Below are 19458 nucleotides of genomic sequence, written 5' to 3'. Positions count from 1 at the left end.
GTGAGTGTCATGATTGGGTATAAAGGGAGCCTCCCTGAAAGGCTGGGTCATTCACAAGCAAGGACGGGCGAGGTTCACCACTTTGTGAACAACTGCGTGAGCAAATAGTCCAACAGTTTAAGAACAACGTTTCTCAACGTGCAACTGCAGGAATTTAGGGATTTCATCATCTACAGTCCATAATATCATCAAAAGATTCAGAGAATCTGGAAAAATCTCTGCAGGTAAGCGGTGAGGCAGAAAACCAACATGGACTGCCCGTGACCTTTGACCCCTCAGGCGGCACTGCATTAAAAACCCACATCATTCTGTAACGGATATTCCCACATGGGCTCAGGAACACTTCAGAAAACCACTGTCAGTGAACACAGTTCGTTGCTCCATCTACAAGTGCAAGTTAAAACTCTGCCATGCAAAGCGAAGCCACATATCAACAACACCCAGAAACGCCGCCGACTTCTCTGGGCCGAGCTCATCTGAGATGGACTGACGCAGAGTGGAAAAGTGTCCTGTGGTCTGACGCGTCCACACTTCACACTGTTTTTGGAAATCATGGACGTCGTGTCCTCCAGGCCAAAGAGGAAAAGGACTGTCCGGATTGATCAGTGCAAAGTTCAAAAACCAGGATCTCTGATGTTGTGGGGGGGTGTTAGTGCCCATGGCAGGGGTAACTGGCACATCTGTGAAGACACCATTAATGCTGAAAGGTACATACAGGTTTTGGAGCAACATCTGCTGCCATCCAAGCAGCGTCTTTTTCAGGGACGTCCTGCTTATTCCAGCAAGACGATGCCAAGCCACATTCTGCACGTGTTACAACAGTGTGGCTTCATAGTAAAAGAGTGCAGGTACTAGACTGACCTGCCTGCAGTCCAGACCGTCTCCCATTGAAAATGTGTGGCACATTATGAAGCTCAAAATACGACAACGGAGACCCCGGACTGCTGAGCAGCTGAAGTTGTACATCAAGCAGGAATGGGAAAGAATTCCACCTACAAAGCTTCAACAATTAGTGTCCTCAGTTCCCAAACGCTTACTGAGTGTTGATAAAAGGAAAGGTGATGTAACACAGTGGGAAACACACCCCTGTCCCAACTTCTCTGGAACGTGTTCATTATTTTTAAAGCTGCACTACGTATGATTTTTTTAAATTAAGACTGAAGAAGTAGCATTACTGAGCCCGGAGAATGAAAACAGGCTAAAATATGTTGAGCGTGAGCTGCGAGTCGTCCAGTCGGCCTCGCGTTGGGACTTTTTCACACCACGTCATACGGCTTTACGTGTTAACGTCACAAGCTTATCCTCAAAAGGAAGATCCAGCTTAATGTTTAGGTCTCAAATGATCTCAAAATCATATTATACTGTTGAAGATATGATGACAGTATTAGATAATTCATTCAAATCCCCAGAAGACACGCCCTTCACCGAGTTTTAACTAAGTTCTGTTTGAATAATCTCGCTATCATCAGATTCATCTGCATGGGGAAGGGATCCGAATCCCAACCCATGTTACACAATGTTGTGTACAATTACACATTTCCGTCAGGAGGGGTCTCCAAATCCCCCATTCTTACATAGTGCAGCTTTAAATTGGAATTAATGTAAATACCGTAACAATAGTAAATACAGTGTCACTTCTATAGTGTGAGCCAGTTAGGAGCATTTGGGAAAGCGCTCTACTCTAGTAAGTCATTAGGCAAGACATTAGGCATGTCTACATGATCAGATCGTGAGTTGCTCTGGATAAGAGCGTCTGTCAGGCGTGTATGTGTACATATCGCTGTTGTCGGGAGAAAACCTTGCATCTCCATTTTTTTTTTCATTTTTCAGTTTTTGGCATAATTTGAAAATACCTGTCACTCCTTACATTGTGTGTAAACTTCACGTAGAACGGACCTAAAGAAATGTCCCAAAATGACTTGGAAAGACGTCTGGTTCCATTGACTTACATTAAAAATAAAGTAGGTTTTTTCCTTCTCCTGTAAAGTTACCGTTTTGAAGATACCAGGTTTTCTTCCAGCAACAGCGTATGATGTAATATAATGTAAATATAATATGATGTAATATAACATTGGTGTAAAATACAGGTTTCCTGTTGTTCTCAAAGCAGCTTCAGCTATTACATGGATTTTTCTCAGCTCCCCCTGCAGCCCACCTGATTTAATTTGCTGAAGAGTAATTTAATAAAGGCTTGATAAGCTTCATTATGTATTGGGCGGTAACTACAAACACTGAACTGCTTCCATCAGAAGTTTATAAATGCATTACGCTAGTGAACCAACACAGAATCGGTGCATTCATGTTTATGTGCATTGTGTCATTGTTCCACGCACACAGACACTAACCGCCCTGATAAACAGCATTAAATCTACATTTTTCAGCTGGTTTAGAACGTCTGCATGATCAGAGCTGATATTATTGTGAACCGTTGTTTGGAGCAGTAATCTAATTGATCTGTATCAAACTTCAGATTAGCATAATCCACAGAGGGATTAAGCGCTAATTAAATCCATGCCTGCTGTCTTTGTCGTTAAACCTGGGCCTTTTCATTAACCCATCTATGCAGTTAGCACTTTGAATTGAAATGATTTGATTGCACGACTTTATGTGGGCATTTACACCCATTCTGCTCTTCAGGCCATGGATTTGGGTGTGCCGGTTTTGGCCAGGGATATTCCCGGGAATGCTGCGATAGTGAAACATGAGATGAGCGGGCTGCTGTACTCCTCGCCGGAGGTAAGACTGGGAGAGGTTTGGTGGTTATTAGGGGTGTAAATTCATTAGGAAACCATCCGGTTCATCCTGAAATCTCACATTTCACCACAGTTCGGATTAGTGTACGATTCCGAAGAATGACGTTGAAAAGATGATGAAGCGCAAAGCTTTTTTAGGTTTTTCATTTGAATATGTGCATATTTGATTAGTATTATAATGTGCCGTTATATTCAATGACAGCATTTCATTAAAATTGATTTTAAAAAGTGTATATTTGATTAGTCTTAGATTGATTCAGTAATAACATTTCAGCAATGTCAGTGAAATTGAATTGTAAATAAAAAAAAAATAAGCACACATTTGATCATTTATTTTACATTTACATATGAAACGTTTAGTCTCTAACCACCTCCAGTCAACCTGCGACTGTTTTACTTGATTTTACTTCACCTTTAAAGTGATGTTTGCTATCTTTTTAGTTATTGTTTGTTTATTCGTCTGTTCTTATTTATTTTAACATTGCCAAGCTGCTGTTTTTCATCTTTTATTTCTTTTTATTTCATTAATGATGTATTTTTTAATGCATCCTTAATTTGCCTTATGTGTTAAGTTACTATATTGATGTCATTTTATTTATTTTTTATTTACAACTATGATTATTACTTTTAAGCCTTGATGTTTTTACTGTTTTAACTTCAGTCCCTGGTCTCTGCATTGGCTCAGCTGGATGGTAAATGAGTAGATAAAGGCTGAATGATTAATTGGTATTATATAATTATAGCATGACCCAATTTAATTCAACAAGAAACAAATGCATGTTTATAGCATAGCAGTCAGTTATAGCACTCCAATGCAATTAAAGCCACAAAACAAGTTTTGTTATAAATAGTGCTATAAGCGTTTATAACATTCCAGAATATAACAAACCATAATAATATAATTCAGACAGTTTTTACACCCTTTTTATTTGCCCTGTCTCGAATGCTGACCTGTGCTTGGACAACAGAACATAATACTGTCATGCTAGAGATGTTCATCAGCGACAAGGTGAAAGGCTGTGAGCGCGGACAAGCTTATGGTTTCATAGGTTCCAAAAGCCAGTAGGAACGTTTCAACTTATTAGCTCGCTAAGTGTTTTTCAGATTGCACCCTAGGCTCCTGCCGCTGTTTGAGATTGTGTTTCTGCATGAGTACTCGCTGGAAAATGAGCAATTTGCCTAAAGTGGTATATAATGGAGGGAGCTGGAAAAAATAAATGAATACCCACGCATGTACAGTGCTTTCCTACACACTCAAAACACCACGCTTTAACAGCTCTGCTCAATCACCACTCAGATGAAGCAATCAGCCAGACTCCCTCCAGCCATTCGCCAATCTGTAGATGGGAGATAATTAGTGGATTATGAGGGTGACATTGTGAGAAATTTGGCCAGGACACCACAATTATTAATGATAAAAGCCTTCAGTGTTTTATAGCACAGTGGGGTGCTTTTAATCCACTAGTGACCAGGTGACTGGTCATAGTGGACCCATCAGGGTGACAAACTTCAGGTTTAGTTTAATGAAGGGTCTTCTGTCCCAGCACAGAGTAGGACTTCAAAGAATACTAAGTACCGATGATGTACACTTTATGGACAAAAGTATAGGGACACCCACACGTCGCACCGACAGGAGCTTTTCCATAGGCATTTAAATCCGTGGGCGTTAATGTGGAGCTGGTCCCTCTTTGCAGCTATAATAGCTTCCGCTCTTCTGGGAAGCTTCCTACAAGAGTCTGTGGGGAATTTTTGCTCATTCATCCAGAAGAGCATTTGTGAGGTCAGACACTGATGTTGGATGAGAGGTTCTGGCTCACGATCTCCGTTCTAGTTCATCCCAAAGGTGTTCGAGGGTGTTGAGGTCAGGGCTCTGGGAGGGTCAGTCAAGTTCTTCCACACCAAACTCACTGACTTTATAGAGCTGCTAGGTGCACTGGGGCTCAGGCATGCTGGAACAGAAAAAGGTCTTTCCCAAACTGTTCACACAAAGTTGGAAGCATAAAATTGTCCAGATTGTCTTGGTGCTGAGGCATTAAGATTTCCCTTCATTAGAACTAAGGGATCTAGGCCAACCCCTGAAAAACAGCCCCGTAGCTTTATATCATTATCCCTCCTCCACCAAACTTTACAGCTGGCACAGTGCAGTCAGGCAGGTAACGTTCTCCTGGCATTCGCCAGAACCAGACTCGTCCATCAGACTGACAGATAGGGAACCGTGATTCATCACTCCACAGAATGCATTTCCACTGCTCCAGAGTCCAGTGGCTGCTCGGCCATGGAAACTCATTTCATGAACCTCCTAACATGCAGTTCTTTTGCTGATGTTGCTTCCAGAGGCAATTTAGAGCTCTTTGGTGAGGGATTCAACAGAGGATAGGCTCTATAAGTAATTGGATAAATCAATGAGCAGCAGACTAACAAAAGCGACAGCAGTGTTGAAAGCTCATTAGTTGGAACAGCCAGTGTTGCTGTGATGGAAAAAAAGTGTTCAGGTTGATGTTCAGGTTCTGTGTTCACTCGGTGCAAATAACGCCATTGGATTGTTGACATATAAGCATAGGATTTATTCCTTATTCCATTCTTATTCCTGTTTTGTCGACTCATGTAGCTATAATACAAGAAAAGGCAAGTTTATATAGCACCTTTCATACACTGCTGTCATTCAAAGTGAGAAGAGAATTTAAAAATATGAGACACAATTAGCAATCACTAAATTAAAAATAAAATTAGAAATTAAATTAGGACAGTTAAAAAAAATGAAAATAAAAAGTTAGACATGCAGATTATGAAATGGAAATAGTTTTTCTTTAGAAACAAACTAACTTTTCAAAGGAAAGTTACACGATGAATTACAATGTAAGTTTTTTTTTTTTTTTTTACAGTTTCACAATGTTTATTTCTTTAAAAAAAACAAACAAACTATGTTTTGGACACATACTACTGATACCTGCAATAAATAATGACACATCCTGAGCTTTTTCATAATCATGTCACATCTACAGTTATGTGCAAATGTTTAAACACCCCAGTCAAATTACATTTTGTTACACATTCTCTACAGCGAACAAACATAAATATGGCAATTTTCAGTAAATTTTATTTTCTGTTTTCTATTTATTTGCTGAGTTTCACATACTGGGCCAAACAACATAAAATATAAAAAGGCCACGTTTTATTGTGTATTATTTATTTCAGTGTGTTAAAATCAGCAAATAAACAGTAAGTGTGCATGAAGTGTGCCACAGTGTAAGAGTTTTCATGTCCAAAATGTGACAAAGTTGGGGGCAGTTGTGGGCTGGAGGTTAGGGAACTGGCCCTGTGACCGGAAGGTCGCCCGTTCGATCCCCAGGGCCGACAGTCCATGACTGATGTGTCCTTGAGCAAGACACCTAACCCCCAACTGCTCCCCGGGTGCCGTGGATAGTGCTGCCCACCGCTCCGGGCAAGTGTGCTCACTGCCCCCTAGTGTGTGTGTATTCACTAGTGTGTATGTGGTGTTTCACTTCACGGATGGGTTAAATGCGGAGGTGGAATTTCCCCGGTTGTGGGATCAAAAAACAAAAGTATCACTTAACATGGCAAAAGGGGTTAAGATGTGTTTATTCTTTCCCCAAAACAAAATACAACTTTTCTTCAAATTCAAATTATAATTAAATGACTGTTTACAAACACTGTTGCGTTCCAGATTAAAACTCTGCACTTGTACACAGTTTCTCTGCTTGTCTTATACATATATTTCATATATAAAAATCATTGCGACTTGGTTTCAATATTTCCCGAGATAAAAGCGTACAGCACTAACTGTGACTTGGTTACATTGTCTTTATGAGTAGACAGTGCTACTGTGGCTGTGGCAGCTGATGACTGTGATAACTGGCACGTTGAAGCTGCAGTGAATAGTTTTGAACGAATCCCGGTAGAAAACGAGAAGGATGTATAATTAAAATTCTCTGGAAGAACCACTTTTAATTCCCCCACGCTCCATCTTAGCCTTTAAAACCGTACAACCACTAAGTTTACAGCACCTAGACTGAGATTTAGATCAGAAAAGCATTTATTTAACGGTGTGTACAAATTTTGAAAGCGCTGTAAATGTAAATCACAATCTTAGATGTCTCAAATTTGCTCGTGCTGTCCCTCGACAACTGCTATAATTACACCAGCTTAGTCCTGCACAAAGAGAGCAAGCAGGGGAGCAGGGAGTGCTGGATGGTGCGGAGAAGTGAAAGCCGCAGAAGCGAAATCTCTGGATTCGCTGTGACTATCCTGTCTGTTAGCCAGGCTAAGCCTCAACTTATTTGTTGAAATGAAAGCTAGCAGAGAGACTTAGCGTCTGCTGTACAAGGGCAGTAAGCAGCTGAGTGATGCCCAGAGCTGCTTAAGAGGTCACACACTACGAGAATTATCGCTCACCGTTCTGCACCGCTCTGGCCGCCGAGACCGAGCCGGGCCTGATACGGCAGCCGTCTTGGTTGGCGTGTTTGGCCTTTTATGTCCGACTTTAAAAGTTGACCGAATGTAAATGTCACAACAATTTTCAGTTCATTCAGTTGTTGGCACAGTATAAACTACACCAATCAGGCCTGACATCATGACCACCTCCTCGTTTCTACACTCACTGTCCACTTTATCAGCTCCACTTACTGTATAGCTGCACTTTGTAGTTCTACAGTTACAGACTGTAGTCCATCTGTTTCTCTGATACTCTGTTACCCTGTTCTTCAGTGGTCAGGACCCCCATGGACCCTCACAGAGCAGGTACTGTTTGGGTGGCGGATCATTCTCAGCACTGCAGTAACACAAATGTGTGTTGCGCTGGTCTGAGTGGATCAGACACAGCAGTGCTGCTAGAATTTTTAAACACCTCAGTCACACCTGAGAACAGTCCACCAATCAAAAATATCCAGCCAGCAGCGTCCTGTGGGCAGCGTCCTGTGACCACTGATGAATGACTAGAGGATGACCAACACAAACTGTGCAGCAGCAGATGAGCTGTTGTTACCCTGTTCTTCAGTGGTCAGGACCCCCATGGACCCTCACAGAGCAGGTACTATTTGGGAGGTGGGTCATTCTCAGCACTGCAGTAACACTGACGTGGTGGTGGTGTGTTAGTGTGTGGTGCTGGTCTGAGTGGATCAGACTCAGCAGTGCTGCTGGAGCTTTTAAACATCTCACTGACTGAGAACAGTCCACCAACCAAAAATATCCAGCCGACAGTGTCCTGTGACCACTGAAGGAGTAGATGATCAACACAAACTGTGCAGCAGCAGATGAGCTGTGGTCCCTGAAGAACAGGGCTCACTGTACATTGAATGTTTGTCATACATAAGCCAAGTCTCAACACTGCCTGTAGTAATAGACCACCGTCCCACGGTTTCTTAAACGATTAGCATGTCAGTGAAGTCGATTTGGTGTGAAATGCTTTGCTTTAGAGAGTCAGAGCTGTTCAGAGTGGTGGTTTTGGATGGTAAATAATTGCAAATGGCTGTATTTGCAGTGTAGACATCAGGACTCCTGGTTCCTATCACCACCACTGTGAAGACATCTCCATTGGTAAGCTTATCTGTAAATGAACCATTTCACATCAGATCACTCTGAATGACTCTATTTATGTCTCAAGCACTGAATTATGCAGCAATGTGGAGTTTCCATTTAAGAGGCCGTGCAACCATAAGGCCACTTGTTTCCTCCTCATGCAGTATAGAGGCTTTTGATTTTGTCCATTTAGTCTTTTCTGGCTTGTCTGCTCCATTTGCCATTTTGGCTGAAAAATGCAGTGTCAGGAAATTGCTGTCCTACTTAATTTAGCAGTTTTTATTGCACTGCATTAAAATAGGTATCCTTCTTTGTTTTGCTGCCGTTTACTTCACAACATAGACAACCAATAACATTAGCATTTGGAGGCCTGATGTGGTTGGATGTGCACACGTTGCATGTATTTCGGGGCCTTTCCTGAGCTGGTAGCCATAACCAACAGCAGGGATCAGCGCAGTGGAAGTCTGCATCATTGCAGGCACATCTACAGTCATAGAAACAGGTAGACTAAGTTGGGGACTTGAAACAGCTACAAAACTGTGGTGATGTAATGGTACCCTTTTACACATCACAACATAAAGACTGGTCATATATACCTACCTGTACTTACCTGAGGACTGATTGTCCTTTTGTGGTGCAAAAGAGAACTGAATGGGTTCACCTGAGCTTCATCTACCTGGCCTGGTTAAATGGAGTCCATGTACATGACGATAAATGAAGAACAGCAAATGCACTCACCGGCCACTTTACTAGGTACACCTTGCTGGTAAAAGGTTGGACCCCCTTTTGCCTTCAGAACTGCCTTAATTCTTCATGGCAGACTTTCAACAAGGTGTTGGAAACGTTCCTCAGAGATGTTGGTTGGTTATTTGAGTTCCTGTTGCCTTTCTATCATCTGGAACCAGTCTGCCCATTCTCCTCTGACCTCTTACATCAACAAGGCATTTTGGTCCACACAACTGACCGCTCACTGGATATTTCCTCTTTTTCAGACCGTTCTCTGTAAACTCTAGAGATGGTTGAGCGTGAAAATCCCAGTAGATCAGCAGTTTCTGAAATACTCAGACCAGCCCGTCTGGCACCAACAACCACGCCACGTTCAAAGCCCCTTAAATCCCCTTTCTTCCCCGTTCTGATGCTCGGTCTGCACTTCAGCAAGTCGTCTTGACCACCTCTACATGCCTGAATGCACTGAGTTGTGCATGTGATTGGCTGATTAGCTATTTGTGATAACAAGCAACTGAACAGGTTGTCTGTAATTATGTTTAATTACCTGAAGCACTTGTTTTAACCCAGGCCAGTAATGGCTTATCCAGGGTGGGGGGCACCCCACATATAAGCAGCATTACTGGGGTAAGAGGGAGAGCCCTTCTTCGAGTTGACTGGATAACTGGAGGTTATGAGTGAGCAGACCTATATGACTTTGCAGTCATTGGTCTATTTCATAGTTACAGACTATTTCCGTTCCTCTGAGTGTCGGAGTGTAAATAAAGGTGGCGGGAAGACGAACCTCTTGTACCAGCTGTGCTCATTCCGGTTGCTTGGACCATTTGCCCAACGCTACCCATAAAGTGTGTCCCCTACCACAGCGTAGGCCAGATTTAACAGATTTAAAAGGAACGAGCAAACACTAGAATCATAAAGAAGGAGAAATCAGAGGACACAGCCTGCCCAGCAGGATTACTCAGTTAGCTAGATAACTTAAGCCTGAAGCTGAACGTGTCCAGTAGCTGGACGACTCATTCCTATTGAACAGATCTCACTTTTGGCTTGTCTGTTGAGACGTCCTGCCTTACCACCGAACGCCGACCAGAGCTAGAAGGTTTCCAGATTAATCTGACAGACGTCGCATCTACTGTTTCTTTGAGGAGCTTTCGAGTTGGCTCCTCTGGTGGATGGTAAATCAGTGTGACTTGCTAAGCCTTGATCTGGTCGATTGTTAAGGAGCTAACAAAGATTTAGGCTGGCTTTACTTAAACTGTCATGCTGCTGGGTCCAGCATGTGAGCTGCATGCAGCATAAGTTTCGTGCAACTTCACAGGAAGCAATTCGGTCCAACTTGGCATGCGGTTACTCTACTAATGGCAAATCCGTGACTATATTTGCACATTTTTAGCAATTTTTGAACTTCTTTCTAAGCCTTTGAACATAGATGTTTAAGGAATCTTGTTTTTCTGTGTAAAAAGAACAAAGTTTCAAGAGAAGTGAAAGTAAGGCAACTTGTCCAATAAACCGTCTTCTGTTTTATAGGGAGATTCGCTTGAGAGAGTCCCCAGATATTCTGGTGTAAGTCTCGTTAGGACGAAACGATCTGAACCACAGAAATCTGCTACATACCTTGGCGGGTGTGTAATTGATTTTATTATATGCGATGCTGGAAGTGATCTCCGTTTTCTGCCAGACGCATTTCGACACGGCGCTCCTGAATGTTCCTGCATGTATCGGCAAGCATTAGAATGGTTAAATGTGACGACGGCTGTCCGGCACCTACCTCATCACTCCGATGCAGGGGCATCCCAGGTTGTTCCAAGCTCCATATACTGAGATGCTCATTGCACGTTGTTTTGTTGAGATTGATTCATCCCAGCAAGAGATATTACAGAATATTCGGGGCCTCTTTCGAGTGAATCTCCCTGTATTTTCATTGCAATTTGAAATAACCACTGAGCACAATCCTGTGATGTGTTTTTTTGGTTTTGATTAGTTTGACATTAACACGAAACTTTTGTGAACTTGAAACGGTTGCAACGAAGTTTCAAGCAAGTTGCACATGAGTTGCGAGACACTTTACATTATTCAGAAGTTGCATGAAGCCTTCACGGAGCAAAGCCAGCCTTGGAGCGGCCCTCGTCCACATCACTGTGATAAAGTTTGCCGTCCTAAGTGCCCTTGAGTTTCCTGCCCTGTTTGATGTTTTAGTCAGCACGGGCCCATCAGTGCAGTTCATAAATATTTATATTTTTCAATTTTTAATTTCTGCACTATTTGAAAACACCAGCTGTCCTTTAAAATATGTGAACGTCATGATTAGCGAGCCAAGAGAAATTTTGAAAAGTTCAAGTTCTTTCAGAGTTGTGTGAACAGATGGTAAACTGAGTTTGTTTGTTGATTTCCTTCTCCTATAAAGTTGCTAATTTATAGACGTTCAACAAAACTTTTTTTGACTTCAGAGTCAGGCACACGCCAATCATCCAGACTCCTCAACAAATCCTGATCGCTCCGTCGTGTCAGGAGTGTCAGGAGATCCCGGAGCCTGTAGCGCAGTACGGGAGTCGTTTTGCGCAATACGAGAGTCGTCTTGCTGTGACTCGGCCTCTGATGTTCTTCAGATTGATCACCCTGCTGAGTTGAAAGCACCATCATTAGTCTTGCGCTGCAGCATGCTGGGAAGCTGGACTTTCTACGATTCTCTCGTGATGCCCGGGGACACCAGAAGAAAATTAGCTCTATAGCTGAATCTCGCTATGTTTTATTGAACAGTCTCATGCACGCCAGTAGATAGTTATCTGCTTCTGTATCCTCGGATAAGCTGGGGGTCAGGGAGGGCTTTGGATGATAAGCCATGTTGAAAGGAAACACAAACGCATATGAGACTTTCACACATGAAGAAGCTGAGGCTGCTCTGGAAACCTGCCTGTTGTTTAAATGTGAGAAATTTCTACACCGAAGACGTGAAGGAGGGAGAGAAAATGAAAGGATCGTCAACAGACACGACAGAAGGTGCCTGCTAATGCTGTAGTAATGACGAGGGAGGACCTGCTGCTTGTAAGTGCTCTTGAGAAGGCAACCTTTATGCTAATGCTGTTATCATCTGGGGTCAACCTGTCATTGATCGGCCTACGAGAAGCCCACTCCGATGAATAACAGCTACTTGAATGCGTGTAATACCTTCAAAGTCTTCTGTTCATGATTGCGCACACTGATGTGAGGCTGACTGCTCTGGAGGACATATCAGTTCTAGAGCAAAAAAAAAAGAGACTGCTTGAGCTGGAATATGAGGAGCCTGGCCGCTTCCTATTTCCCCCATTATATCAAAAACAGGACTGCTGAACAGCAGAGGGCGCCCACGAGTGGGTCCTCAATGAATGAATGGAGCCGAAATGGCTATAAATGAATTGTTAAAGTAGTTTCTAGTCACTTACCCCGAACTTTCCTTCAATTTTAGAAAGTAGAAGGATGTTTTTCACTAAAAACTTCAGAAGGAATGCTGACCCACATCCACCCATCCACATCAAGGGGACGGCAGTGGAGCGTGTGAACATCTTCAAGTTCCTTGGTGTCCACATCTCCAAGGATCTCACCTGGACGACCAGCTGCTCTAAGCTGGTAAAGAAGGCTCACCAGCGCCTCTTCTTTCTGAGGAGGCTGTGATTTCTGAATCACCTGTCCTCAGACATCCTGGTGAACTTCTATCGCTGCACCATTGAGAGCATCCTGACCAACTGCATCACAGTATGGTACGGGTGCTGCTCTGCCTCAGACCGGAAGGCGCTGCAAAGAGTGGTGAAAACTGCCCAGCGCATCATCGGTGCACCACTTCCTGCCATAGAGGACATCTACAGGAAGCGGTGTCTGAAGAGGGCTGGGAAAATCATCAAAGATCCCAGTCACCCAGCACACAGACTCTTCACCCCCCTGTCCTCTGGGAGGCGCTACAGGAGCCTCCGGACTAAGACCACCAGGTACCGGAATAGCTTCTTCCCAACAGCTGTCACACTCCTGAACTCTGCCTCCTGACATCTAAATAACAATGGACTGTACACACAGACTTACACACCACTCAACACCACTTACCGGCACTTACATCTGCTGTATATACTGCCCATTATTGTATATACTGTGTAAATACTCTACCTGTTCATAAGTACATACTTATCCCCCTTCATATTTATAACCTGTTCATAGTACTTTATACCCCCTCATATTTATAACCTGTTCATAGTACTTATACCCCTCATATTTATAACCTGTACATTCTTGTTTATAACCTGTATAACCTCCTTCATGTTCATAACCCCTCATATATATATTTTTTTTTTAACCTGTATATACTATAATTACTGTACATTGTAAGATATATATTTATATTGCTGCTAAGCACTTCTGGATGGATGCAAACTGCATTTCGTTGCTTTGTACCTGTGACATACGCAATGACAATAAAGTTGAATTCTATTCTATTCTATTCTAAAAAGGAAAGAAAACTCACCGATATATTTCCGTTTTCTACAGCAAACAGGTTTTGGGCAGCAGGACGCTAACATTACAGGTACTGAGTGCTGATTGGTTGGCGGCGGGAGCAGCTCATTGGCTGTTGGCGCTCACTGACGTCATGAATGCACATGAGGCGCCGTTTTAAACTCCTATATCTCGAGTTTAAAAGCTCTTAAAAATATAACGTTAGTGTTATGATGTTTTATGCTGTTCTGTGTTCAGGAAATGATTGTATTCTTTTATCTTACAAATGTTTAAGCATTTATAAACGATGGTTTTGCTCAAGTGCTCCATCTTAACCCATTTATTTTGGACTCAGGAGCGCCCTCTAGTGGTTGAGAAACCCGGAGGACTTTAAAGAGTGGTAATTCTACTCTCTAGCAGTTCCCTGACTCTGCGTCCTTTCTGAGTTCCGAGTTTTCCAGTAGATCTTAGAGGTCTGTGAGAGAAGCATCTGTAATGCTGGCTCTGGTTTGAAAACTGCAGCTTGTCCAGCCTCATTTGGCTGCCGTGTCTGGTCTGCTAAAGGCCGGTAAAAAGGCCTGATTGTTTACAGCCCCGGTGCTCCTATAGCTCCCGCTCCAGCAGATGCCACTCCACTTTACTCCTCTGAAGGTGCCAAAGCAGGACATCCGTGGTGCTTCTGCCATGTGGCGAAGGTGCCGTTATTGGGTTTAATCTGGTGATATTTTCCTGTTGGCCCCCAACGGCTCTCCAGAAGACAGCTGGTATTTTGTAATTGTCATTGTTTATTTGTTTTCCTGGCAGCTCTCATAAAGTCTGGCTTTGGACAGCGAGGCGATGATTATTAGAAAAGGCAGAGAAGGCTGTGTCGATGAAGGGCCTGATACAGATGCCACAATTCAATTAGTGACGATGAGGTACGAATAAACAGGCATTACCCACAATGCCTGACGTGGGTCCCTGCGGAGGTGTTGCCATGGATACTTCACCCTGATCGACTGCTAAAGTGTGTGAATTGAATGAAGTGTCTAGGTCTCGTCAAGGTAACTAAACTTAGTCGGAACACTTTTCATTATCTGTCGAGTGCAGTGATGCACGGAGGCCCAGATTGGACAATTACCTTAATTATGCTAATTTGGCAGCTCGACAGTGTTGTAAGGATTATATGTAGCGTAAACCGACTCATGTGGTTTAAAGGAGCAATATGTAAGATGACCCAACCTGTGGAGTTCATACGCCACACAGTCCCTCCTCCTCCTGTTTACTCAACAGTCTACAGGAAACGTTAAGCGTCAAACTTCATCCCTTTTCTTGCCAAGAGCTGTCTCCCATGGCCTAAAAGCGACCCTGGGGTTGACTTGTTCAGCTTCTGTTTCTTATTTTTTTTTCTTTGCTGCTGGACGTGGAGTGGACATGCTCTTTATTTGTCCTGGTATCTTGAACTGATAATAGACGCTATACTGATTAACTATCGCTTATTAACGTATAAAGTGGTATTACCAGACAGGACAAGCCGGGGACAGCTGGCTGTGTAGGCCCCGAAGTGAGTCGGTCTGCTCTGTAGGCCCGAAGTGAGTCGGTCTGCTCTGTAGACCCGAAGTGAGTCAGTCTGCTCTGTAGGCCCGAAGTGAGTCGGTCTGCTCTGTAGGCCCGAAGTGAGTCGGTCTGCTCTGTAGCCCCGAAGTGAGTCGGTCTGCTCTGTAGCCCCGAAGTGAGTCGGTCTGCTCTGTAGGCCCGAAGTGAGTCGGTCTGCTCTGTAGGCCCAAAGTGAGTCGGTCTGCTCTGTAGGCCCGAAGTGAGTCGGTCTGCTCTGTAGGCCCAAAGTGAGTCGGTCTGCTCTGTAGGCCCGAAGTGAGTCGGTCTGCTCTGTAGGCCCAAAGTGAGTCGGTCTGCTCTGTAGGCCCGAAGTGAGTCGGTCTGCTCTGTAGGCCCGAAGTGAGTCGGTCTGCTCTGTAGGCCCAAAGTGAGTCGGTCTGCTCTGTAGGCCCGAAGTGAGTCGGTCTGCTCTGTAGGCCCAAAGTGAGTCGGTCTGCTCTGTAGGCCCGAAGTGAGTCGGTCTGCTCTGTAGGCCCAAAGTGAGTCGGTCTGCTATGCGGCAGGTCACGGCACCGCCCTTACCGCTGCATCACGTTGCGCCGCTCTTATCAAGTTCTTTTAAAGTTTCTTACAGGTGGACCCAGAAACTTTGATTTTATTTTTCTTTCGTTTTCCTTTATCAGCGCTGCGAATGCTTCGTGTATTGTTGGCTATTCGCCTCAGTTTAAACCCGATACTTGCGTTTAAAACCGTCTCATTAGCCAGCGTTTGCTCCTCTGCTGATGCTGCCACGTTCTCGAATCCTGGCCGACATGCGGTGAGCTTCTGGGTATGTTGGCTGGCGAAGGATCCAGCCGTTGGATCCTTTGTTGCCATAGAGAAGAAGGACACATTTCTCTGCCGCATACGAAGGAGGCTTTGAAATGGGACGGCCTAGTCACACCGCGGTCAGCCTCCGAAGGAATTTTGGGACCTCCTTGGGACCACAGACACTTTGTCCTATTCTTCATAATGTTCATATTTCACAAGCTCCATTCAGAAGCTGGGCGTCGTGTGAGGCTGTAGCTCCTCTCCAGTCTAATAGACGGTGACGTCATTTTAAACCCTTATAATAAAAGAAGCTGAACTTTGTTTTTCTACTGAAAGTCGACCCGTTTTTCCCCAAATCTGGGCTCTAAACTATAAACAGACGGCGTCTCTTCAGTGATCTGCTCTGGAAACATCACTTTTAGAAAATAACACAAAGAGCGTCGGAGATTTTTGGCCTTCAGCAGTAAATTGTGAGCATGTAGTGATATGTGTGATCATGAAACACACGTTCTGTTGATTTGAGCTTTTACAAAAAATAAATAAATAAAATAAAAATGTACATCTATCGATTTAAAGTAAACCTGGATCCAAATGGGCCTTGTTTTATCCTGTTAGTTCATATACTTGGTCATATGAAGCTTAATTCATCTTATCAATCAAAGGACCAAATTCCTGTTTTCCCATAATCTACCGTCGGCATGTAATAGCGTATGCCCTGCCTCTAGAACATCTTTTGCACCAACAGGGAGGGGAAAATAGTATTAATCAAGATACTATGTTTCACCTCCTCCTATCAGGGAGAGAACGCTCAGATAGCTCAGAGACTTCCGGATACCGTGATTAGGGGTGGAAAATAATGCATATTGATTTTGTGTTTACACTGACTTTAACAAAGCGGAATTGAGGAAATTCAATACTTTAAAAAAATTTACATTTTTAGGAAATCCAAAGCTGCTGTGTAGTCCTGGGGTACGGTCCATCTGTCTCTCATATACACTGTATATGCACAGTAGTATATTGTCACTGTAAAACCAAAACCTCCAGGAAAGTAACTTTCAGCGTGAAGCCTTGGGATAACTACACAAGTCTTAACAGATTATAATCTGACTGATTCTTGCAGATTTTTTTGGATGACAAACATGTTGGGGATCACACAGTAAACAGTAAGGGATCACACACTGCTCAACTTCTAAGCTCACTGAACCTGGGCAAACTCCCTTTACTAGGAGACGCAAATAAACAAACATGTAGTGGCTGCTGCCGTTTTCTCTGCTGTTTTGCTGACACAGTAAGTGAGAACCATGGATTTAAAACTGATCAGTTTGGTATTTCTTAGAGTTTTAAATGTACATAAACTCAGTTGTGGTCCTGCCTTAAACTAAAGCTCATTAAAAAAGCATCGCTTAACATGTGAGTGTTACGTTTCGCCATTCGTCTTTGTTTACTTGCTGTATTGTCGTCGCTCATGCTCTGTTTTTATTGGCTGCTGCAGGAATCCGTTCAGACTGACTTGTTGACCAGTTTACACTAGATTACAATCAGAGTTGGGGTGACAAAACAAACAAACAAATACACATGTTTGATGAATTCTGACTGGTCTGAAATGCTATCAGGAGGCCAAAGGTCTCTCACACGCTACTCGATTCTCAGCAGTTTCTGAAGACCAGACCAGCCCGTCTGGCACCAACAACCACGCCACGTTCAAAGTCCCTTAAATCCCCTTTCTTCCCCGTTCTGATGCTCGGTCTGCACTTCAGCAAGTCGTCCTGACCACCTCTACAGGCCTAAATGCAATGAGTTGCGGCCGTGTGATTGGCTGATTAGCTATTTGTGTTAACAAGCAATTGTACCTAATAAAGTGGCCAGTGAGTGTATATGTGCACCATAAACACGTATGTACATCCAGAGCTTAGTTGCAACCGTATTTTTCTGGTAAATATACTGTGTCGCTGCCATGGGGCACGCTGCCTCTCATGAGCGTAGAAGCTTTGCTGTGCAAAATGCATTCGAAGAGGCTCATGGGACACGCGCCCCCCAGCAAAACGAGACTGTTTATGATGTTTCACGTTGTATGTTGTTGTTTAGTTTAAGTGCGTGCACTCATTTGTCATTCTGTGCCAGGCTTGGGGGTCTAGTTGAGTGGGGTACTGTTGGTACGCGTAAGGAAAAGAGGAGAGCTGAGCGAGACCTGCCTCCCCTTTCACTTGCTTTTCTAGTGAAGCGTTCTGTTTTTGTTTATTTCATTAGGAGCATTTTCTGAGCAGAAACAATGTTCTCTTCTGACTGACCCCACAACTCCTATGTGGAGATGTTTATCCATCAGTGATTGATCTGAGCTCTATCGTCTTCCTTTCTAGGAGTTCGTGAGCCTTTCCAAAAGACTGCTGAGTGATGCCGAACTCCAGGAAACCCTCAAGAAAAACGGAAAACGCTACGTTTCGGAGTGCCACAGCTCTGCCAAAGAAAGGACGACCTACCGGCAGCTGGTGGACATGCTCCATTGATAGTCGGATGGACTTCAGCTGGTTTCACAGGCGTTCGCCAGGTTTACGGCATCGTTGTTGATGTTTTTATATGCTGTCTTTTGTGTCTGTTAAATTATTTTTATGTATTTAGCCAAAAGGGAAGTGGGTGGAGCTGCGTGGACTTAAGTCTGCGATGCAGAATTGAATTAGAGCCACATTGACCTCGACTTTCTCAAGCTCTAGTGAGAATCAGTAGTGCAACAAACAACCTGTGTTCACACTCAGCTCACAGGGTGAACTGTCTGTGCTCTAATTCAAAGGAGGTGAGGCCCAAGTGGGCCTTCCTTTCCATGAGCTTCGAGGAGCAGAGGCTCTCCAAGGCTGCCGTCTTCTTACTCGATACAGTCAGGAAAGGTTTGACTGTGCAAACATAGTTTCTGACTGATTTTGTTGCACAAGGATGGAGATGGATGTGTACTTGGAAGAAAAATGAGCATTTTTTACGGCTTCTTCATTTCTCAGGCGGGATGGCTTTGACCATAGCTTGGTCAGTGTTGGTTGAGTGGCTGGGAGCTTTTCTAAACCAAATGTTCAGGGTCCATTTCATCACAACCTCACTGAGTCAGATACAGTCCATTGAGTCGGCACCAGCTGAGGCAGGTAGTTGTGAACATGGCTTCTGATATAGAGTTGCTGTCGGGACAAAACCTCGTATCTTTTTTGTTTCGTTTTTTTTACAGAATTCAAAAAGGTCAGTTGCTCTTTGTGACGTGTCAAAAATGAACGGACCAACGGAAATGGTCCAGAGTTCCTTAGGAACATATATTCACTTCCATTAAAGGTTAGGAATGTTCTTCCTGGTCCTGTTCCCGGTACCTTTTTGGAGATTCGAGGTTTTGTTCCGACTGCAACGATATTTTTGATGGAAAAAGGATCCTTTCAGAAATGGAGGTGAACTTCGGTCCAACTTTATATCAAGTGTCTCTAATAACTGTGTAGCTACATGTGAACAACATGTGCAATAACCATGTAACTACAAACGCTTTAACCAATGTTACGTTTACATTTACATTTACGGCATTTGGCTGACGCTCTTATCCAGAGCGACTTACAGTGTGATCATTTTTTTACACAGGTAGGCGAAGGCGGTGTTAGGAGTCTTGCCCAAGGACTCTTATTGG

At 43.6% G+C, this 19458-nt stretch overlaps 1 protein-coding gene across 1 annotated transcript in view; it reads left to right on the top strand.

Moving 5' to 3' along the window:
* The window catches only part of glt1d1 (glycosyltransferase 1 domain containing 1), a 90196-nt gene extending 70738 nt beyond the window's left edge, over positions 1–19458 (top strand). The window contains exons 11-12 of the mRNA XM_037535978.1: positions 2638–2736; positions 18170–19458. Coding sequence (XP_037391875.1) covers positions 2638–2736; positions 18170–18316 — 246 coding nt within the window. The 3' untranslated portion in view covers positions 18317–19458. The remainder of the gene's footprint in view (positions 1–2637; positions 2737–18169) is intronic.

The sequence above is a fragment of the Pygocentrus nattereri genome, chromosome 29 (assembly GCF_015220715.1).
Source record: "Pygocentrus nattereri isolate fPygNat1 chromosome 29, fPygNat1.pri, whole genome shotgun sequence".
In the NCBI taxonomy this organism is placed as follows: Eukaryota; Metazoa; Chordata; class Actinopteri; order Characiformes; family Serrasalmidae; genus Pygocentrus; species Pygocentrus nattereri.
Note: the sequence above shows the minus strand (reverse complement) of the source record. Positions and strands in the feature narration are given on the sequence as shown.